Source organism: Anomaloglossus baeobatrachus, chromosome 4, assembly GCF_048569485.1.
Source record: "Anomaloglossus baeobatrachus isolate aAnoBae1 chromosome 4, aAnoBae1.hap1, whole genome shotgun sequence".
Lineage (NCBI taxonomy): Eukaryota > Metazoa > Chordata > Amphibia > Anura > Aromobatidae > Anomaloglossus > Anomaloglossus baeobatrachus.
In genome coordinates, this window is record NC_134356.1 from 666,342,487 (window position 1) to 666,364,287 (window position 21,801).

At 48.2% G+C, this 21,801-nt stretch overlaps 1 protein-coding gene across 1 annotated transcript in view; it reads left to right on the forward strand.

Moving 5' to 3' along the window:
* Positions 1-21,801, forward strand: part of LOC142302076 (venom factor-like) — a 229,470-nt gene that overhangs the window by 35,713 nt on the left and 171,956 nt on the right. The window contains exons 9-11 of the mRNA XM_075343155.1: positions 6,666-6,786; positions 10,030-10,145; positions 18,366-18,512. Of these exons, the coding sequence (XP_075199270.1) occupies positions 6,666-6,786; positions 10,030-10,145; positions 18,366-18,512 (384 nt within the window). The remainder of the gene's footprint in view (positions 1-6,665; positions 6,787-10,029; positions 10,146-18,365; positions 18,513-21,801) is intronic.

Genomic DNA, 21,801 nt, shown 5'->3' on the forward strand with positions numbered 1-21,801 from the left:
AATTGTCTCTGAGCTGGTGGGAGGACACTAGCTGCTATCATGTCTCCCATACACAGCACAGTAGACAGAGGTATTCTTGATCTTCCTTCTTTAGTTTGAACAGGGAGAATGGCAAAATTAAAAGTACAACAAGGTCTTAACTGACAAATACTTCAAATTGAAGAAAGCAATAACTCCCACCTTAATGGGTTGTGGCAGACACAACACTGATTTCACTTTAAATTTATGTAACAGTATCTACATTGTTCCTTGGGACCAAGGTTCATATAAATGTGTTTTAACACATTTGGGAATGGACCCACTGGACCATACACCAGACTTCCCTGGAGGAGCTAGCTGTGAGCTAACCCCTATTCAGTGACTGTCAGGCGCAACCCCAGGGGGCCAAAATATACGATGGCCAGGACCAGTGGTATCAGCTCTTGTGGACTGAAGAGTCTCTGAAGTCCAGTACGGATGTGCACAGATGTAATGCGGGCGTCACACGGTACGATCTATCGTGCAATCACACGAGCGATCGTACCCGCCCCCGTCATTTGTGCATCACGGGCAATTAGTTGCCTGTGTCTTACAAAGTCGTTAACCCCCGTCACACGCACTTACCTCACGGGCGACGTCGCTGTGGGCGGCGAACATCCACTTCCTGCAGGGACATTCGGCGTCACAGCGACGTCACACGGTAGCCGGCCAATAGAAGCGGAGGGGCGGAGATGAGCAGGACGTAAACTTCCCGCTCACCTCCTTCCTTCCTCATTGCCGGCGGGACGCAAGTATGCTATCTTCGTCGTTCCCGTGGTGTCACACGGAGCGACGTGTGCTGCCACGGGAACGATGAACAAGCGGACAGACGATTTTTTTAAACTGAGCGACGTCTCAACGATGACCGAGAAGGTGAATATTTCTGCTCGTTCACCGTCGCACGTAGCTGTCACACGCTACGATATATCAGACAATGCCGAATGTGCATCACTGCCAACGTGGCTCCAACGACATATCGCCCGATATATCGTACCGTGTGATGCCCGCATTAGGGTACGGATTAACAATCACAGATGTGGCAACAGGGCATGGTATCCTGGACGTGGCACCACGGAGGTTGTGGCTCAGACATGGCATCATAAAGGTAGTGACTCATGGCTCATAAGTGGCAACTGGCTCTAAGAAGAGACAAAGATTAGTGGGTACTGGTAACTGGTACTAAGACACGAGATGCAGGACTAGACTCAGTAACAGGTATGGGACCTGAGAACTGGCAGCGCACTACGGAAAGGCAACCTTACTCGGGCACCTCCCTTAAGGGAAGAGTACCTTAAATACATTCAGGGTGATTGCTGACCTCAAGGGTCACTTCCCAGTAATATTATGCCAGCCCTGTAAGAAAGGGGGGGGGTGGCCACAAGTGCACCCTATGGGCACTCCCAGGAGACCTGTGTGCGGCCTGGAAGCAGGATGAGGCTGCGGCAGGCCCTGGAGTGGGAACAGGGTGCATGGGCCTGACAGACCGGTGAGGAGAATGGTGCCCCACCAAAGCATCAGAGTGGGAACATGAGGGGGTGCCATGCTGGGACCGGGCGCTACAAAATGCCAGAAAAATAGATTTTTAGTGGGATCTGTTATGATCCGGTAACCATGGAAGAGTACAAAAAACTGACATTGGTGAAAAAAACACCAAGAAAACAGGAGTAGTTGGAAACTGGGCTGACCGCAATCCCCTAACGATCAGACCACACTAGAAGTAGACATGGAGCGTTCCTAAAAACCTAGACTCCACGTCACAACCTGAGAAACTAGCTACGCCTCACAGAATGAAATGAGGAAATCTACCTTGCCTCAGAGTAGTTCCCAAAGGAGTAGATAGCCCCCCACATACAAAGATTACGGTGATATAGAAAAACACAATACTCAGATAAAAAAAATAGATTTAGCAAAGGAGAGGCCCAACTAACTTGATAGAAAGAAAAGGAAAGGAACTGATTGTGGTCAGTACAAAATCCCTGTAGAAAAATACCAAACTCCTGATAGCAAAAATGGCCCTGGAGGTCGAACCTCACCCTCACTATATCAGGTACTCCTGTAAATAATGGGAGAACAAAATACCAAAAAGAACACAAAATACACAAAATTAGACAGGGATAAAATCCCTTTTCCTGCAGGGCAGCTAGCACATAGGAAACCCCCATGCTCACAATACAAGAGAAACAAAACTTCACCTGCAAGAAAACAGATACAAAGCAAAACAAGAAAAAACAACCACCCTAGGTGTAAACCAGGAAGCAAGGAAAAAACCTGAAAACCTATCTACAGAAGTCTTGCTCAGGGAAACAGGGAAGGAACATAGACTGAAGGATATACAATTACAACTGGTGCCCACAGGGCAGGAAGTGCTCTCCTATATAGACCAGACCAATATGACTTCCCCAATTCCCAATTAATGCCGACCAGTGCTTTTTTTGTAAAAAAATATTTGCTGGTACGCATCTCTGAGACGAGGAGCGGGGGGGGGGTGCTGTTAGGTGCCGGCAGCCACCAAGATGGAGGAGGAGGGTGGGGAGGTCAGTCGGAGGCCGAGTTTGAGGAGTGGGAGGGAGTGCTGTCGTTGCTGTCGTGCTGCCGGGAGATCCTGTGCACAGTTTACTACATACTACATACGGTACTGTATGCTGGATAGAGGGGCAGGGAGTGCAGAACTACAAGGCTCAACATACTCCATCCACTAGTGTATGCAGGAGAGGCAGGGGGCAGAACTACAAGGCTCAGCATACTCCATCCACTAGTGCAAGCAGGAGAGAGAGGTAGGGGGAGCAGAACTACAAGGCTCAGCATACTTCATCCACTAGTGTATGCAGGAGAGCAGACAGCAGCTGCCGAACTACAAGGCTCAGCATCCTTCAGCCAAGACTGTAAGCAGGAGTTTTTTGCCCAAAAACGTATGTAAAATGTAAAAAAAAAAATGACGTGGGCTTTGCCATATTTTTGTATGCTAGCTAGGTACAGCAGGCAGGTACGGGCTGCCCCCAACCCCCAGCTGCCTATTTGTACCTGGCTGAGAACCAAAAATATAGGGAAGCCCTTTTTTTAATTATTTCATGAATTTCATGAAATAATTTAAGAAAAAAAAATGACGTGGGATTCGCACAAATTTTGTGTCCAGCCAGGTACAACTAGGCAACTGGGGATTGGAATCCGCAGCACAGAGTGCCCAAGCTCTCTGGGCACCCCGGCTGCGAATTGCAGTCCATAGCCTCCCCAGAAAATGGCGCTTCCATAGAAGCGCCATATTCTGGTGCTGTATCCAACTCTTCCAGCGGCCCAGGCGCTGGGTGGCTCGCTGGGTAATAAGGGGTTAGGGCCAGCTGTATATTATCAACTGGCCCTAAGCCCGAAATTCATGGTGTCACGCCAATATTAGACAAGGCCACCATGTATTTCTTGTAAAGATAAAAAAAAAACACAAGACAGAGAAAATATTTTTATTAGAAATAAAACACAACACAATTAGTGACTCCATCTTTATTGAAATAAAGAACCCCCCTCCGCAGTAATCGTGGGTCAAGGGTCCCGCGCTGTCCAATCCGGATCCAATATCATCTGATCGGTTTGCTGGAAGGCAAAGCGATCAGATGATGTCAGGTTAAAGGACATGAATCACATCACACATCAGCTGATTGTATAAACGGCTTTTATACAATCAGCTGATGTGTTGCGGGCGGGGGGTGCGCTGCTCGCGGCTCGGGTTCAGCTGCTGCTGTTGCTGCTGCTCGGTGGCTCGAGCGGTGGGCCGGATACGGGGACTCGAGCGGCGCTCCTCGCCCGTGAGTGAAAGGGGAATAGTTTTTGGGGTTTGGGAAGTCAGTCCGTGACGCCACCCACGGTTGTGGTGAGGTTGGGACACCACCGCTGCTCTGGACGGGGATCCCGGGAGCGATGACAGGGAGCAGGCGAGATGTTTCTCTCCCCTCCGTGGGTAGGGTTTTTTTGGTGGTCCCGGGGCCCGGTGATGGTGACTTGAAAGTGGATGACGGGGTCTGGCGAGGTGCAGGGTCGCAGGGGGCAGCCCAGTGCCAGACGGCACGGTAGTACTTACTCAGCCAATAACGTACACGGAGTCTCTGGTAAAACAAACGGCTGGATGGACGGGTCCCGCAGGCGGCTGCGGTGGTCACTCCCGGTAGGTTGGCGGTGACTGTCTCTCCCTGCACCTGTGATGTGTTTTTTGGCCCCGATGGCTTCCCACCGGTAGCCCGCTCCCCAGCGGTGTGTTTGCCAGAGGAGCCCCTTTTTGCCCGCAGGCTCTGGCCCTGGGAACTCTAGCTGTGGCGGTAGCTGTATTTCCCTTCACGGTTGAGCGGTTGCCTTCAGTCGGGTCTTTGCTGCTGGGAAACCCCGGAGGTTCCCGTCGCTGATGGATTTGACCGGTTTAACGGCGACTCCTAGCCTGGTCAGGGTCCGTAGGCCCTGCCGAATGGTGCTGGCTTCTCTTCGCTCCCCGGTTGGGTACCGGCGGGCCACCGCCCGTCCCCGGTCCTTACGGTTATGCGTCAATCGGCCTCTCCTGCAGACGGTCACCACCGTCTGCCAACCTTGCTGTATGTGCCCGGGCCACGTACCCGGACACGGTCAGTCTGCTCCTCAACTACCACTTCACTCCTTCCACTTCACTCTCCCTCACTCTTCTCTGTCCTTTCCCGCCTCCAGGACTGTGAACTCCTCGGTGGGTGGAGCCAACCACCTGGCTCCACCCCACCTGGTGTGGACATCAGCCCCTGAAGGGAGGCAACAAGGATTTGTGTGTGTGACTGATGTGCCTAATCAGGGTGTGGGGTGTGTTGTTGCAGTACCTGTGACGTCCTGGCTTGTCCAGGGCGCCACAGATGCGTCAGTGCAAAAAAAAAAAAACTACTCACCTGTCTGCAAAATCCCGGGACACGTCTGATCGCTCCAGGAGCCGCTGGTAATCAGCTGCTGCAGTCACCTCAGAGCATCACCTGATCGCTTAAACCAGCTGGGCTGTAAAAAGCCGGCCCCACCGCTGGACGTAGACTGTCAGCTGATGCCGTAGCATAACTGCATCAGCTGATTACCGGCAGGTCCTGAAGCCGATCACACGTGTCCCGGGAGGCTGCAGACCGGTAAGTGTGAGATTTTTTTCTAGTGTTCCCGCTTAGCAGCTGGGAGCGGACATGGCGCCGGTGGTAGCAGGGGGGGGGCGAGCACTGGGGGCCGGGGGGGTGAGCACTGGGGGACCCGATTGCCGGCGGCAGGAGCAGCACAGTGATTACAGGGCAGGTGGGAGGGAGCGGAGGTCGGTGGGGGGGGGTTGAATCGGACGACGGAGGTCGGGGAAGGGAGTGGAAAACAGCAGAGGGGAGCAAATACCTTACCGGATGGCAGCAGATCGGGTGACCGGCCGTGACCTTGATCTTCAGCGTCCGTGAACATCTTGAAGAGGGCGGGCAGCCACCCCCTCTCCACATCTGATTGGAGGGATAGCGTCACATGGATGCTAGCTCCAATCAGATTGGAGAGGGGGGAGACACAGAATTCACCCTGCTCCAGCCAAAGGCTGATGATATAGCAAATTTACAAATTAGCCATGTGGACAGAGCCAGAGGTGCTTATCCTCAGCGCTCTTCAGATTTTCCGGTACGCCGTAGATTCCATAAAAATCAATTGTTATTTGCATTGTTATTAAGTTAGCATACAGACAGAAGCATGGAGGACAGTAAACAGCAGTATAGATGGGTATAGATGTGAAAGTTCAGCATAGTCTGTCTGTGTCTCTCTCTGCCTTTTTTCTAACTCTGCTCCCCTCTCCATACCGTATAATAGGCTGTTTATCCTGACATCAGTCAGCTGATAATCCATCCTCTCTACAAGATAACATTGAGCTGTATTATTTGAATGGATGGTGAGATCAAGAAGCAAAGGGAGGAGAAAAAGAAGACAACTAAAGCGGGCTTTACACGCTACGACATCGCTAATGCGGAGTCGTTGGGGTCACGGAATTCGTGACGCACATCCGGCCGCATTAGCGATGCCGTTGCGTGTGACATCGATAAGCGATTTTGCATTGTTGCAAAAACGTGCAAAATCGCTCATCGGCGACATGGGGGTCCATTCTCAAATCTCGTTACTGCAGCAGTAACGAGGTTGTTCCTCGTTCCTGCGGCAGCACACATCACTGCGTGTGACGCCGCAGGAACGAGGAAGCTACCCTTACCTGCCTCCCGGCCGCTATGCGGAAGGAAGGAGGTGGGCGGGATGTTACGTCCCGCTCATCTCCGCCCCTCCGCTGCTATTGGGCGGCGGTTCAGTGACGTTTCAGTGACGTCGCTGTGACGCCGCACGGACCGCCCCCTTAGAAAGGAGGCGGTTCGCCGGTCACAGCGACGTCGCCGGACAGGTAAGTATGTGTGACGGCTGTGGGCGATGTTGTGCGGCACGGGCAGCGATATGCCCGTGTCGCGCAACAGATGGGGGCGGGTACCCACACTAGCGATATCGGGACCGATATCGCAGTGTGTAAAGTAGCCTTAAGTGGAGAAGGAAGCACAATTCTCTAATAACATTTATTACAAAATTTCTTACATTTGTGTGTACTATTAATTTATCCAAAGTTTGTTGAAAGTCCAATTCTTTTTTAATGACCATTTTTTTCCCATTAGATTAGTGATGGAAAAGGAGTTGCCGTGTTGTCGAGAACAAATCTTGTTAAGTACTTAAAAACTGATGATGAGATGTTGCAGCACACGTTATCTATGTCGATTTCAATCATCACTCCTGCTGGTGAGTATGGAGATATCGAATCAATCTACACGTTTTTCAGTTATCACATCTACAATTGTCTACAATGTACCAGGCTTGGTCATCAGGGTTTGTGCCCACGACCAGGCTTCCTTGAGTTCTGGACATTGCGTAATTTCTCTTCTGGAGATTTAGTGTACTGTGCAGGAGAATGCGCTGTCCGTGTGCACAGTCCGGGTCACTGACAGCGCATTTTCACTCTGTTCTCCCGCTTGGAACACTCACATCTCTGCAAGAATAAATTGACATACTGCAGGTTTACGCAGAGTAGAGAAGAAGCACAGTGGGCATGGGGCATGGGATTTCTCTAAATTCCATCCACTGTGCTTGTACTGTACAGTGCAGCATTTTGGATACAGTGAAAAGACATTGCATCCAAAATGCTGCTAACACTTATCATGGGCATGCACCCTAAGAACATTTTCTCAGATTTTGATTTAATTTTTTTTTTATATATATATATATATATATATATATATATATTATTTTTTTTACTTAGGTTAAGGTAAGAAATATTTATTTGAAAAAAGTTAATCTGGGTACCTACGAAAACATGATCATATAAATGATTTCCCAAATATATGGAGTGAATGTATCGGAGGAACCAACAGATGGAGTCTCCGTCACCTTTTTCCATTAAGTCATATCTAAATATTAGTTCTTATGATAATTGGCTTAAAGGGAACCTGTAAGAAAATTTGTCCCCTATAAGCTGTGACTAACACCAGTAAGCTCTTATATACAGCATTCTAAAATACTGTTTATAAGATACCAGGCTGATCTGTAATATATAAAAAAGACCTTTTATTATGCTCACCTGCAGGGCGGCATGGTTAGTTGAGCATCTCTGGTCTTGATCCAGCACGTTCTTTTTGCTTGTGATCGCTGTCCTCTTTCTTTGCTTTGTGCGGATGTTGTGTCGTACATCATCCACACAGTATCCTTCATTGCCCTCCTGCGCATGCGCACTTTTCCCTGCCCTGCTCTGCTCAGGACAGCGCAAAGTATTGTAGTGCGAATGCGCTGGCATGCTTTGACCTTTTCCCATACCTGTGCATTACAGTTATTTGCTCTGCTTGCAGCAGCGTGTAAGGAAGTGCACCTGTGCAGGAGCACAATGGAAGACACTGTGTGGATGATGTAGGGTGCATCGTCCACACAAAGTAAGAAAAAAACGGCGCCAAGTGCAAGAAGATAGGAGGGTCGCCGGATCAACACTAGTGACACTCATTGGACTGGACCACCCCATAGGTGAGTATAATAAAAGCTCTTTTTTTTGTTATACAGAGCTGCCTGGGCACATACATACAACATTGTAGAATACTGTATAAACGAAATGCAGTTTTGATGCAGTTTTAGTTTAATTTTCTGCCAGTAGATTCAAATTTGGTGCAGAAATCTGGTGCAGACATTTCTGCACCAAATCTGCATTCGCTGGCAGAAAATTGTATCTAAAGTGAAAAGGTGGCACTCACCAAAAAAACTGAAGTTAAAATGTGGCACTCACCAACATGAAAATGTCCTTTATTGAATATGCATCATAAAAAGCAGAGGGTGGGAGGAATGCAAGAGATATCCAGATGACAGCTGACAATCCACGAGCGATCGCATTTCCAAAGGTCCTGGAACACACGCAAAATGGCTGCCTTTGTCCGGAAGTCTCCTGTATTCTCCCCCCCCCCCCTCTGCTTTTAATGATATTTATTCAATAAACGATGTTTTCATTTTGATGAGTGCCACTTTTTACTTTTTATTAATGGACATTCTGGAAACTATTATGTCAGGTTGAGCACCACTGCTCTATCCCAGAGCTCATATTTCAGGCAGCTTTATAATACAGATACTTGTCACTGGTGCTGGACTTTGCTTGACTTGGATACTACAGAAAATGAATTAGGAGTTTTCTCAGATTGTCAAACCGTTCACTGATCTCATATGGAAGGTGGTAGAGCTTTGCGTTTATCTCCGAATGCTGTTGGGGCCTTGATAAATTGAAAAAGTGTTTTATGTCCGCTCTGGTCTCTTTCCAACATGATCTCCAGAAGCCAATCATTTTCTAAGTGGATGCTTCTGAACTTGAGGTAGGGGCTCTATTGCCTCAAGGTCCCAAAATGTTGACCAACTTGCGGCCATGTTCCCTTTTCTCCAAGAAATTCTTTATATCAAAGAAAATCTGCCAAATAGTTGACACCCAAGGCAGGCCAGATGGTCCTTATTTTTCTCTAGATTCAATTTTTCTATCACGTTTAGGCAGAGTTCTGGCCATCATAGGAACACAGCATTTCTCCTGATAAGAGAGATGCTGAAGCATCGCTTTGATCAGGGAAAGCAATCAGAGTGTAGCCATTATGTCCACTGCGGGGACTAGTATAATAAATAAAAGATGTAGAAAGAGAGTTCTAATAAATATTAAGATATAAAAAACCCCCATAAAAGTTCAAATCACCCCTCTTTCCCCATTCAGAATAAAACAATAACAAATAAATAAAAAGCACACATATTTGCTGTCGACACGTTCATAAGCGCCCAATTTATCAAATATAAAATCAATTAATCTGATCTGTAAAGGGTGTAGTGAGAAAAATATTCCAAACGCCAAAATTACATTTTTTTTGGTCACTACAACATTGCATTAAAATGCAATAACAGGCAACTAAAACATCTCATCTACCCAAAAATTGTATAAATAAAAGCGCCAGCTCAAGACAAAAAATAAGCCACTTTTGGACTTGCACTTTTTTCAATTTCACCGCACTTGGAATCTGTTTCCCGTTTTCCAGTACAATATGGGGTAAAATGAATGGTGTCGTCCAAAAGTCCAACTTGAGCCACAAAAAACAACCCTTCATGAGGCTCTTGGAACAAGGGTAGGCAAAAAGGAACATTAAAAGTGCAATATGAAGGGGGGTGTTGGGTGTGAAGAAGATAAACCTTTGTACGTGGAGCAAATTGCTCAAATTCACCATGTTTAGAAGATTTCTAAAAATTCAACACAAATTTGAATTGTGTGAAATCGATTTACTCAACTCTATTATGTAAGAATAGGAAAATGGCTCCAAATATAGTTGTTATCCATGTTGAGGATTGAGATTTTCTGTATATAATACACAGGTTAAACTTTTTTTTCAAGACAATACAAATAACATCTGAAAGTGATTGCAGGGGTCATCCATTTCCCTCATGCAGTTTTGCATTAACCCCCTTGGATTCTTGTCTTCCTTTTAGGCAGTGACATTGTGGAAAGTGAACTGGCAGATATTACCATTGTGAAATCACCGTATAAAGTTTTGTTTACCAAAACCTCCAAGTATTTTAAGCCCGGAATGCCCTATGACCTTAAGGTACGTGACCCTTTTTTGTCAAATGTTATCTATGAGAGTACAAGGTACAGATGCAAAAATAATCCACAATGAGAGAATCAAAATCAAGTTGCACTCACCATCACCATCATCAATTGATTTTTCTTCTCTCATTATGGATTATTGATGACTTTACAAGTCTAGTGTCGCGGTTCTGATTTGCGCTGCACCTTGGGTTCCGTGACGTGATGTTTTGCTTCTCCGCACAGACCCTTTTGCCTTGAGATGCTCGGCTATTTTGCACTCCTGTGGACTAGTTGCTTCTCTGCATCGGGTCCGTCTCTAGTGCTGGGAAGGGCTTGCTCACATGCTCCTTTTTTCGGGTAATTGCTCTGCTTTATAAGGAGCATGCTCGCTTGGAACGAGTCCAGTCGTATTGCCTGGGTCCGCAGTAAGTGCTTTCAGCTCCTTTTTGTGTATGGTTCTGGTCTTCGCTACTTGACCCTGGACTGTTACTGATTCTGCATCGCTCACTCCCTTGACCTTGTTGTTACCTCCTGGCTTCTGACCTCGGACCTCCTCCTGGTCTTGTCTCTGCTTGCTCCCTGTAAATCATACGTACTCTCCTGGTATCCTGACCCTCGGCCTGTATCTTGACCTTGTTTCTGCCTGCTTCCTGTGTGCTGTCATGTCCTCCTGGTATCTGATCCCTGCTTGTCTGACTTTCTCTCTGCTTACTCTCTAAGCTAGTGATTCCAGCGCCATCTAGTGACAAACCTCATACTATGCTACATAATGTCCTGTTTTCCATCCAGCGCCACCGAGTGACTAGAATCACTACTCTGTGGTGTCAAACATCACATCTAGCACCTTGTTTTCCTATGGTCAGAGTGGTAGCTCTGTATACTGCAAGGTCTGTAGGTAGTGTCAAAACTATTTTTTTGTATCTACTGATCCTATAATACAAACCAGTACAGAACGTTAAACTACATACCCTATTATAAGGGCCCTATTTGGTGTTCATGCTGCCCTAGGTAATTTAAATAGTTACTCACCCTACTGATAACTCAGATTAAGGGTATATACATGTAAGGAGGTGGTGGACTTGTAGTCGAGTTCTTCCTTGAAGACCCCAATCGCACCATTGTATTGTTAAGTGAATTGTATATAAAGTATTGAGTAAACTGTAATAGTGTTGTATACAGTGTGTGACGTCATGTAATTTATTGTGATCTGCATAATGTATGATATACAGTAATGTTTGCATGTATAATGTAAGGTATATGCAGTGTTATATGTAGGATCTTAAGTAAGAGTATTCTGCCCAGTAACAGACAACAAATTCAGAACTAGTTGGGTGTTGGGACTAGCACACGATGCCAGGAATTAGTCCTCAGGGTAAGGCCAGGGCCAGATGGGGATCTACTGCGATCCTCACATGACACTCAGCTCACGCTGGCAGCCCAGCAGGAGCCGAGTGTCATGCAAGTGTCACTACAACTGAGGTCTGATCATGTGATCAGACCTCAGCTGCGGGGGGGTCGACCGGCTCTGAGGAGGGGCGGGCCGGTGCTGCGGAGGAGAGTGAGGGATTTATCTCCCTCTCTCCTCCGTAGCTGGCTATTGCCATTCTTGCTTTGCACTCGCGGTACACCGGTGTACTGCGAGTGCAGTGCGATTTTTCTCTCGCCCCATAGACTTGAATGGATGCGAGAGAAACCTGGATCGTATTACAATCGCATCATGCTGCGATTGTTCTCTTGGTCCCATTAGGGCTAAGAAAATAATCACTCATGGGTGTTGACATGCAAGCAAATATTGGTCCGAGTGGAATGCGATGTTTTATTGCATCCCAATCGCTCTGATTTTCATGCCGTGTGTCTTAGGCCTAAGTGATATTTTCCTTCTAGACTTCAGATAGGGCCTCGCTAGTGACTATCCCAGTCTGAGAAGTCTTCAAGGCCACATGTAGGGGGTGATTTGTGGCAACTGTAACAAAGAGACCAGAGTTACATAGTGTGATTCAAGAGTGTTGACCGAGACACAGATTGAGAGATGGTAGTGACAAAGACCCAAGCCAGAGAGGTAACAGGTCGGAATGGACTAATTTGTGATTAAGGAGACCTTCCCGGGCAGAATTCTCCTGAGTGTCTGTGAGCGAAAGGCTCCTCACTGACTCTATGGCAAATCACCTACCCCCTCCCCTACTGGGAAAAGAGACCTTCACATGGAGGCATTTGGGAGCACAAAGCTCTATTCTAGCCTTAGTAGTTAGATCTCCTGTACCACCTCCTCTAAGATGAGAAGAGATGTAAAGCCATGTATACGGGATAGTGACTATTACAGATTTTACTGAGTTGTGCTGGGATGCAGAAGACCAGAAAAAACAGGAACAACTCAGTGGGAACTAGTACTGTGGCTAAAAATTAGCTGTAGAAGTGAAACTGTCTTAAAGATATGTGCCCGCTATCTTTTGTGTGAAGTTGAAACTGAGAAACTGTGAAAACTGTCAAGTAAAGACCTGTTGTTAAAAATGAACTGTGGTCTCTGTCTCAGTCTGATCCGTTAACCAGTCCTGGCCTGCTGAAGGCAATGGCAACTTAAGAGGTATGGCTTACACTATAAAAGTCCATGCACCCAGCCAGGACCATGTTTTTCATGTGGGGTACCAGGTTGTCTGTGGTCAAACCCTTGTAACGGGGTGCCAGGGGCGCCTCGGGGATTGTAGTTGTGGCCCCTTTTTCTAGCAAGCTTACCCCTGGCTCCGCCGTCACTTTTGGGACAGGAGACGACTTGGTGGGGCAGAGTGTGGTGGTGCAGATAACGCCGTCAGATGTACAGACACTTTGCAGACGTAGGTCGGTTGAACCAGAAGGCATGTTTATTGTACACTTCTTCCAAAAACAGAGGCAATAATCAGATGGTTTCACAACTCCTGCTGTGGAAAACCTTTTCTGGACGTCTCCTCTAGTGGGGATGTGCCCGGCTACTCCACTTCACCTAGGCTCCCACTCCGGCTAACACAGACTGGACCCACACCAATACTGCTTCACACTTGAGGACACTTCTCTTCTTTTCTCTCGCTTTCCTGTTCACCCAGCTCCCACACTCTGCCCCTTCTGCTTCTTCTCTCCCGTCCCGGACTCAACTGCCTTCAACACACACACCACTCCCTTTTCCCTAAGCTGCCGGCTCCTCCTCCCTCCTGTACAGTTTCTATGGGGACAGCCGTCCCACCCGGCCACTAGGGGAAACCCACTAAAACAGTGCAATTACAATAAAACATCAACATAAAACATCAACAGCTTTGTCTACCCCAGCGGGGGTATCTTCAGGGGGAAACACTGCACCTCTTTGTAAGGGGTCTGCCCACCCCTTACATTCCTCCCCTCTTTCTGCCTAAGCCTCCCGGCAAGGCTCGAACCTGTAAAACACAATTTAGCAGCAAGACAAACTTGGAATAAAACTTTAAAACCTTCATAACCAAAGTCAACCACTGAGCGCACAAGTTCTGCGCCCGGAGTCCCTCCTGGGAGCTCCCGGTCTTTGTAGACAGTGTGCCCGGAGGCCGTAACAGCACTCCCGGTCTTTGTAGGTAGGAGTACAAACAGTAAAGTCTCCGTTAACAACACAGAGGGAGCCCCTGGCTCAGTCCAGCATCAGGCTCCTTCCGGGCTCGGTAGCTTAAACATGGTTGCAAACTGTGGAACTTTTCCGGCTGTTTTAACAATGCCGGTACTCAACACAAACAGGTCCATTACCTCCGGTCATTACGGGTCACACGGGGTGGTAAGCGCGCTGCCATTCGGCCCGCTGAGCCCTCACATAATCGGAAAGGGACTGACCTGGCAAGCGGCGCAGCCTCCGGAACGGTTCGTAGTTGACTGGTGGTTCTGGCGCCTCTGTCTCTGGTTTTGCTTCTTCAACCCCCGACAGGGGTGATGGGGTCGCTGAACGGGACGGCTGGGGACTACCCACGACGATCACCGGGTGTGTGACCATGCTCTGGTGGATCGCTAACACCGCCGGCGTCCCCTTTTCTGGGTCAGCACTCCGTCCTGTCATGACTTCTGGCGACACCGCCAGAGTGTTTCTCGGCCGGGAAATCTCAGCCAGCACCGGTCTCTGTTGTGTACGTCTCCGGTACTGACACTCTTCCCATTCGATCTCTTGCTGCCACTGTGCGGCCTCTTGTGCCGTGGGCATCCGGGTCACTCCCACGGCAAATAGGCCCCGGCATCCCACCTCTCTCCGGAACTTCACCTTTTCTCCCGGGTACAGCGTATGAAGGCGTTGTGGTAAGCCCTCAATGTCCAGGTTAACCCGGTTGTAGAAGAAATGGTCACCGGTCTCTTCGTCCTCAATGAATCCATAGCCCTCCGCCTGATTGAATTTGACCACGGTGCCAACGGTGCACTGCCAATCAAACTCGTCGCTAAGGGGACCGGCCATCATCTCGCGGGTCACGGTCTCGGCCAGTAACCTTTCCTGCACCGAATTGGGTTCAGGCGGTGGGGACTTTCGCTAAGTCAGGGGCGTCGGCTTTACCGGCTCCCAAAAGAATCCCCACTCATCTTCTTCTAGCTCCCGGGCATGTTGCTCTTCCGGGGCCGGAACTGCTGTGTGGGTTGGAGGTCCCACCTCGACTGGCGTGAACACCTCCGGACACTGGAGTGGTGCTCCCAGGACTTCGCTTCCCGGCCGTAGCTGCGCCTTGTAGGTGGCCCGGACTTCAGTCAAGGTCTCACCGGTCGCGGCATCCCAGGAAGTGACCCACGTTACTTTTGTGGGCCACTCCGATCCTCCTGGCACAGCCGGTAGGTTAAGGGTAAGTCCTTCCGCGGCCGCAGTCTGCTTCAGGCGTCCTCTCCCCAGGCTGGTTGCTACCAGCGCGCCCACTGCAGCATGCTGTTTTCTCGGGGTCTCCATCTCGCTCGGAGTCGGTCTCTGGGTTGGCGTTTCTTGCAATGGCGCCGGGGCAGGTGGAGATGCTGGGGAAGGTGGAGGCGGGCCTTCTTTTCCCGCCCTTGGATACACTCCACCCCCAGTCTCGCACATCAAATCGACCCGGCCGAGGCGGCTCTTCTTTTTTTCTGTAACGCCGCCCACTTCACATGTCTTCATCAGCATCCTGGGGCCAGCACCTCCCCTCTTTGAGCGGCGCACTCCGCACTTCTTTTTCTTCACCGGCCAGCCCCAGGCTCTTCTTTTGGCGCCAATTCTTCGCGCGCTCACTGTGTTCGTGAAGACGGCGGCCATCTTGCCGCCATCTTGTGCCCAGTCCAACGCCTTAGGCACCACTTGTTCTTCCCACCATGGAATCGGGACCCTTCGCCAATAATCCGGATCCTGCCGACTACGCCTCATGTAACGGGCTGCCAGGGGCGCCTCGGGGATTGTAGTCGTGGCCCCTTTTTCTAGCAAGCTTACCCCTGGCTCCGCCGTCACTGGGACAGGAGACGACTTGGTGGAGCAGAGTGTGGTGGTGCAGATAACGCCGTCAGATGTACAGACACTTTGCAGACGTAGGTCGGTTGAACCAGAAGGCATGTTTATTGTACACTTCTTCCAAAAACAGAGGCAATAATCAGATGGTTTCACAACTCCTGCTGTGGAAAACCTTTTCTGGACGTCTCCTCTAGTGGGGATGTGCCCGGCTACTCCACTTCACCTAGGCTCCCACTCCGGCTAACACAGACTGGACCCACACCAATACTGCTTCACACTTGAGGACACTTCTCTTCTTTTCTCTCGCTTTCCTGTTCACCCAGCTCCCACACTCTGCCCCTTCTGCTTCTTCTCTCCCGTCCCGGACTCAACTGCCTTCAACACACACACCACTCCCTTTTCCCTAAGCTGCCGGCTCCTCCTCCCTCCTGTACAGTTTCTATGGGGACAGCCGTCCCACCCGGCCACTAGGGGAAACCCACTAAAACAGTGCAATTACAATAAAACATCAACATAAAACATCAACAGCTTTGTCTACCCCAGCGGGGGTATCTTCAGGGGGAAACACTGCACCTCTTTGTAAGGGGTCTGCCCACCCCTTACACCCTCACCCATGACTATTGCCATGCACCACTCTATATACACACATCATGTCTCTTTCTGGTGGCTCCAGGGTGAAACCCAACTGAAAAGGTACTAAAATACTGAACATATGCACAGCAATGTCAAAATGACTGTCACGGGATGTGACAGGATCTCTAAACTGACCCTCAAGCTAGCGGAACCCTGGTTGACCATGATCCCTACGATAAGTCTGAAGGTGACGGTGTTTGGGTGCCTTCCTTGCCCTAACTCCTGAACAACCCTGTTCTAGTGACCTCCCTCATCCCACCCAGGAGAGGGTCAAGACAAGTGGTAAATCCCACACAAATAAACAGACAGGGGAAAAAACAAAACTCAAATTCACAGCAATTACACATAGAGGTATAGGCAATACTTGATCAGGAGGAAACTAAAGGAAGGGAGGAAATAATCAGACAACAAGAGTATTTCCACGACACACCAAACAGCTCACAGAAGTTCACAGAAACTGGATAACAAAGTATAAGGACCATGATCGCACAAAGCTATCATCAACATGGGAGAACAGACTCCACCATCTTAAAAAGGGTGAAGGCAACTGTGATAGGTCTCCTGCAACATGTGACTCCAGCAGTAATCCAGAGGCTAGCAGAAAATAACTCATGCAAGCCCGATTGCCAAGAGCACAGTTGGTTGACACCTGAGCCTGTTTGTGCAACTCAAATGCAGCATTGTGTGGAGTGTCTGACTTTATTGTCCTGACACTTGGCGAGTTTTGAGCCAGACGCAGCATTACAATGACTTGCTGTACATGTTTTTTTTTTTTTTAACCATTTGAATCTTTTAAAGACGTGAACCGGCTAAAAGAAATAACCAGTGTGGATTACGTTTGGACCTCGGTGGGTAATGAATTGGAGAAAGAGGGTGTTTTTTGTATTTCATTTCAAATAAAGGATTTTTTTGGTGTTTTTGTTTATTTTTTTTAACTTACAGGATTAGTAAGGGGGGTTTCATTAATCTTTTATATTACCCCGATTGCCACTGCACCAGGCCAATCGGGATGAGACGGGTATAGTTTCAGAATTGTCACATCTAATGGATCTGACAATTATGGGCGGCTTCAAGCTGATATTTTTAGCCTGGGGACCCAATAACCATGGGCCTCCCCAGCCTGAGAATACCAGCTCCCAGCTATCGACGTTATCATAGCTCGGTATGAAAATTGGGGGAGCCTGCAAGCTGATTTTTTAAAAATATTTATTTAAACAATTTAAAAAAAGCCGCATATGGTTCCTCTTGTTTTGATACACAGCCAAGATAAACACACGGCTTAGGGTCGCAGCCTGTAGCCATATACTTTATATGTGCTGGGTATCCCAATATGGGGGGAGCCTGTGCCAATTTTTTTATTTATTTATTTTTAAACAGTATAGACATACAGGCAGCATGTGTGATTCCAACCAATCACAGACGCTGTCACACAGGGTGGGGTCACGGTCTGACTGCAACCAATCAGAAGCCGGGACTAATGATAGGTGGTGAAAGCAGTGAATATGTATGAGAGTTAATTATCAGACCTGGAAGTAGTGTTACAGATGCGGGGAAGGTCGGTAAATATAACTGTCCTGCTTTAATCCTTATTTTCTTTACTTTTACTTTTTTTTTAAATTATCTGGATGGCCGAATCCAAACAGTGAGACGGACTTCCTTGAGAAGTCTATGTTAGGAGTCTGTACACGGACATGAAGTATGTGGTACAAACCCCGGACTTTACAATTCAGGTTCGCCCATCACTAGTCTTGGAGCTTCATCACCAACAAAGGATTTTTTACGAAAAATTAATTAAATTTCAGTAATCATGTTCAATACTTCCTCCTGTATCATTTCCCATTATTACACATAACTTAATTTATGGACATTTATGGTTTGATTTCTTTGCCTGTGTAGATTGGATGGGTTGTTACTGACATCTAGTCACAATTTCATATCAATAGCACCTTTAGAAATATATTTACTTACAAAATTTGTGCCGTGTTATACTTGCTTCGCATACTGTAGATATGTCTTGGAGAAGATTTAATGAAATTTTGATGAATATAAATTCAGGCTAACTATGATTTTTTTGCTCGATTACTGCAAGGTTATTTATCACATTCTCTTGTGTATTCATATAAATTTACAAAATGGCGATATATACTGAAAGTCTTTCTATGACTTTCTTTTTTTCCAAAGGTTTTTGTAGCAAATCCTGATGGTTCTCCGGCAATAAAGGTCCCAGTGGTGGCTGAACCAGGAATGGTGCGAGGTATAACTGGAGAAGAGGGAACAGTCCGGCTGACACTGAACACAGCTTCACATCATCAATCGCTTCTTATTACTGTGAGTATGTACAAATATATTTATTCACCAGAGAGCAAAGCAACTGAAAAGAGTGGAACATGCTCTAGATATCCAACAGTTTACAATGGGCACGGTGGAGTACTTCTTATCTCCAGTATTGGCTCTAAAGATGAATTAAGTAAACTTTACAAACTTTCCCAATGATTCTAGTTGATCAACCATTAACACAGCGATTTGTAATGATCTGAATGTTGTGTGATATACCTTATTTTTTGGATTATAAGATGCATGTTTCCTCCCCAAAATTTAGGTGAAAAATGAGGGGTGCGTCTTATAAGCTGAATATAGCTTACCGGGGGGTGGTGGAGTGGGGTCACAGGAGGCAGGGGTGGGATGTACTGCTAGTGGTGTGCTGTGGGCTTTGCTGCGCTGTGGGCTCTGCTGCGCTGCGGGCGGTGAAGGAGGGGCCACCATCCTGATTGTCAGCGGTGCGGGTTCAAATAATGACCAAAGAGAAAATATATTCCGGCTCTTTTTGGATGTTTGAAACGGCCGTGGCAGGACCGATTTCCAGGCTCAACACTTGGATGTCAGGCGGAGGTGAGCTGGACTGGATTTTGTTCAAATAATGACGCCCGAAGTCAGCGCGTGCGCAGATGGAGCTCTCAGCTCAAGACCTCATCTGTGCACATGCCCATTGATCTTCCGCCAGTGGACTTAAGGAAAATGGTGGAGGTGGCACATGTGCAGATGAGATCTTGGCTTGTGATTGGGCTCAAATCTGCTCAATTTAATTGATCTCAATCTGTACATGTGCCGAATCTGGGCGCCATTTATTTGAGTAGGGCAGATCAAAATATTGTAGTGTGCCTGCGCGGGTCCTCAATGTCGGCTAGCGTAGATGTGGCGCCCTGGACTAGCCAGGTAGCCACAGACAAAACACGCACACACCCCCACCCCCGGACAGTTACATTAGTCAGACACAAAACCCTTGTTGCCTCCCTCCAGGGTCTGATGTCCACACCAGGTGGGGCGGAGCCAGGTGGTTGGCCCCACCCACCGAGGAGTTCGCAGGCCTGGAGGCGGGAAAAAGCAGGGAGAGTTGAAGTTTGGAAGAGTCGAATTCAGGAGGTGACAGAGAGAGGTCACATACTGCAGGTGTCTGGGTCGGAGCCCAGGCACTGACAGCAAGGTTGGCAGATGGTGGTGGCCGTCTGCAGGAGTTGGTGGAACTCCGCAGAGCCGTAAGGACCGGGGCTGGGCGTGGCCCACCGGTACCGGACCGAGGAACGGAGTGAAGCTAAGCACACACAGGCAGGGCCATTGGACCCCGACCAGGCTTGGAGCTGCCGTCAATAGTCAAATCCGAATGTGACAGGAACCCCCGGGGTTCCCTAACAACCAAGTCCCGATTGAAGGCAACCGCTCACACCGGGAGGATATACAGCCACCGCCAATGGCTAGAAATCCAAGGGCCAGCACCTGCGGGCAAAACAGGCTCCTCCGGTATCTATACACCGGGGAGCGGACTACCGTTGGGAAGCCATTGGAGTCAACACAGTACACAAAGGTGCAGGGAGAGACAGCCACCATCACCTGTCCGGGGAGAGACACAGCAGCCGGCTGCGGGACCCGTCCATCCAGCCGTTTGGTTTACCAGAGACTTTGTGCATCTCTTGCTGAGTGAGTACACCCGTGCCATCCGGCACCGCGCCGCGCTGTCCCTGCAACCCTGCACCTCACCGACCCTGCCTCCCCGTCACACCACCGGGCCCCGGGACCACCAACCCCTACCCACGGAGGGGGAAAACAACATCCCAGCTGCTCCCTACCATCGCTCCCGGGATCCCCGTCACCAGCAGCGGTGGTGCCCATCTTCACCACAACCCGTGGGTGGCGTCACGGACTAAATCCCATAACCAAACCACCCCCTTTTCACTCACGGGCGAGGAGCGCCGCTCGAGCCACCGAACAGCAGCAGCAGCAGCGGCGGACCCGAGCGTTAGCGAGCGCAGCGCCCCGCCACCCGCAACATAGATGACATACAACGCGTCATCCACCCTAGATTCAGAAGGAGAACAAAGATGGCCGAAAGAGAAGGCGCGGGAGCTGGAGAATGAAGATGCCCATCCGACCAGTCACTGGATGTTCATAATACTCACTTAGCGGTCGGTGCAGAGCAGACTGGTCGGATGGGCTAGTGTTGATGACGCATTCTACGTCATCCACACTAGCCGGCATTGAGGTCCTGCCCAGGCGCACTACAATACTTTGACCTGCTCTATCAGGGCAGGTCAAAGTGCACCTGCGCAGGACCTCAATGTTGGCTTTTGTGTATTACGTAGAACGCGTCATTCACACTAGCTTTAGAAGGAGGACAAAGATGGCCGAAAGAGGAGGTGCGGGACCCGGAGAATGGAGACGCCCATCCGGCCACTCTGCTCTCCACCAACTATTAGGTGAGTATTATAAGCATCCAGTGACAGGTTTCCTTTAATCAGCTGTCATGTGCCTCTAACAGCCATGGTTATACTGGAGATTTGTCCATGATGTTAACCAATTAAATCTCGTTGTTAGTCACTGCCAGTGACATTTAACACTTACCGGCGGGGATAGGTTGTCAAGACAGCTGGGGGTCAGCAGATGACCCTCTGTCTGTCATTACAGTCCTCCTGTGAACACCGGCTGTGAGTGACAGTCATAGGAGATTGTGATTTCTGCTGTACAGAGCGGGGCTGATGCTAATACTACTCTGTACAGCCCAAGCGTTCCGATGATTGCAGCTTCAAGTCCGATAACGGGATTAGTTAATACAGTAAAAAATTAAAAAAACAACAGTTTTTTTAAAATATGAAAAAAATATAAAACACAGACTTTCAAATCACCAGACTATACAATTTTATTAAAAAATATACATATTTGGTATCACCACTTTCAGAAATGTCTGATCTATCAAAATTTAAACTAAATTAATCATATCGGTAAATAACATTGCAATAGAATACAATAAGAGGCGATTAAAACCTTATATCTACCCCAAAATGGTATCAGTAAAATGTCAGCTCAGGGTGCAAAAAAAAATAAGCCATCACTTAGCCCCAGATACCCAAAAATAAAAGCTATATGGTTTTCAGATAATGGCAACAAAACAAAAAAAAATTCTTACAAATTTCAGATTTTTTCATTTTTTTTGCCAATTAAATAAAAAAAAAAATACAACAAAACTATACATGTTTGGTATCTATGTACTCATACTGACCTGGAGATTATACTGCCAGATCGGTTTTACCTTAGTGAATATAGTAAATAAAAAACCCCAGAAAACCAT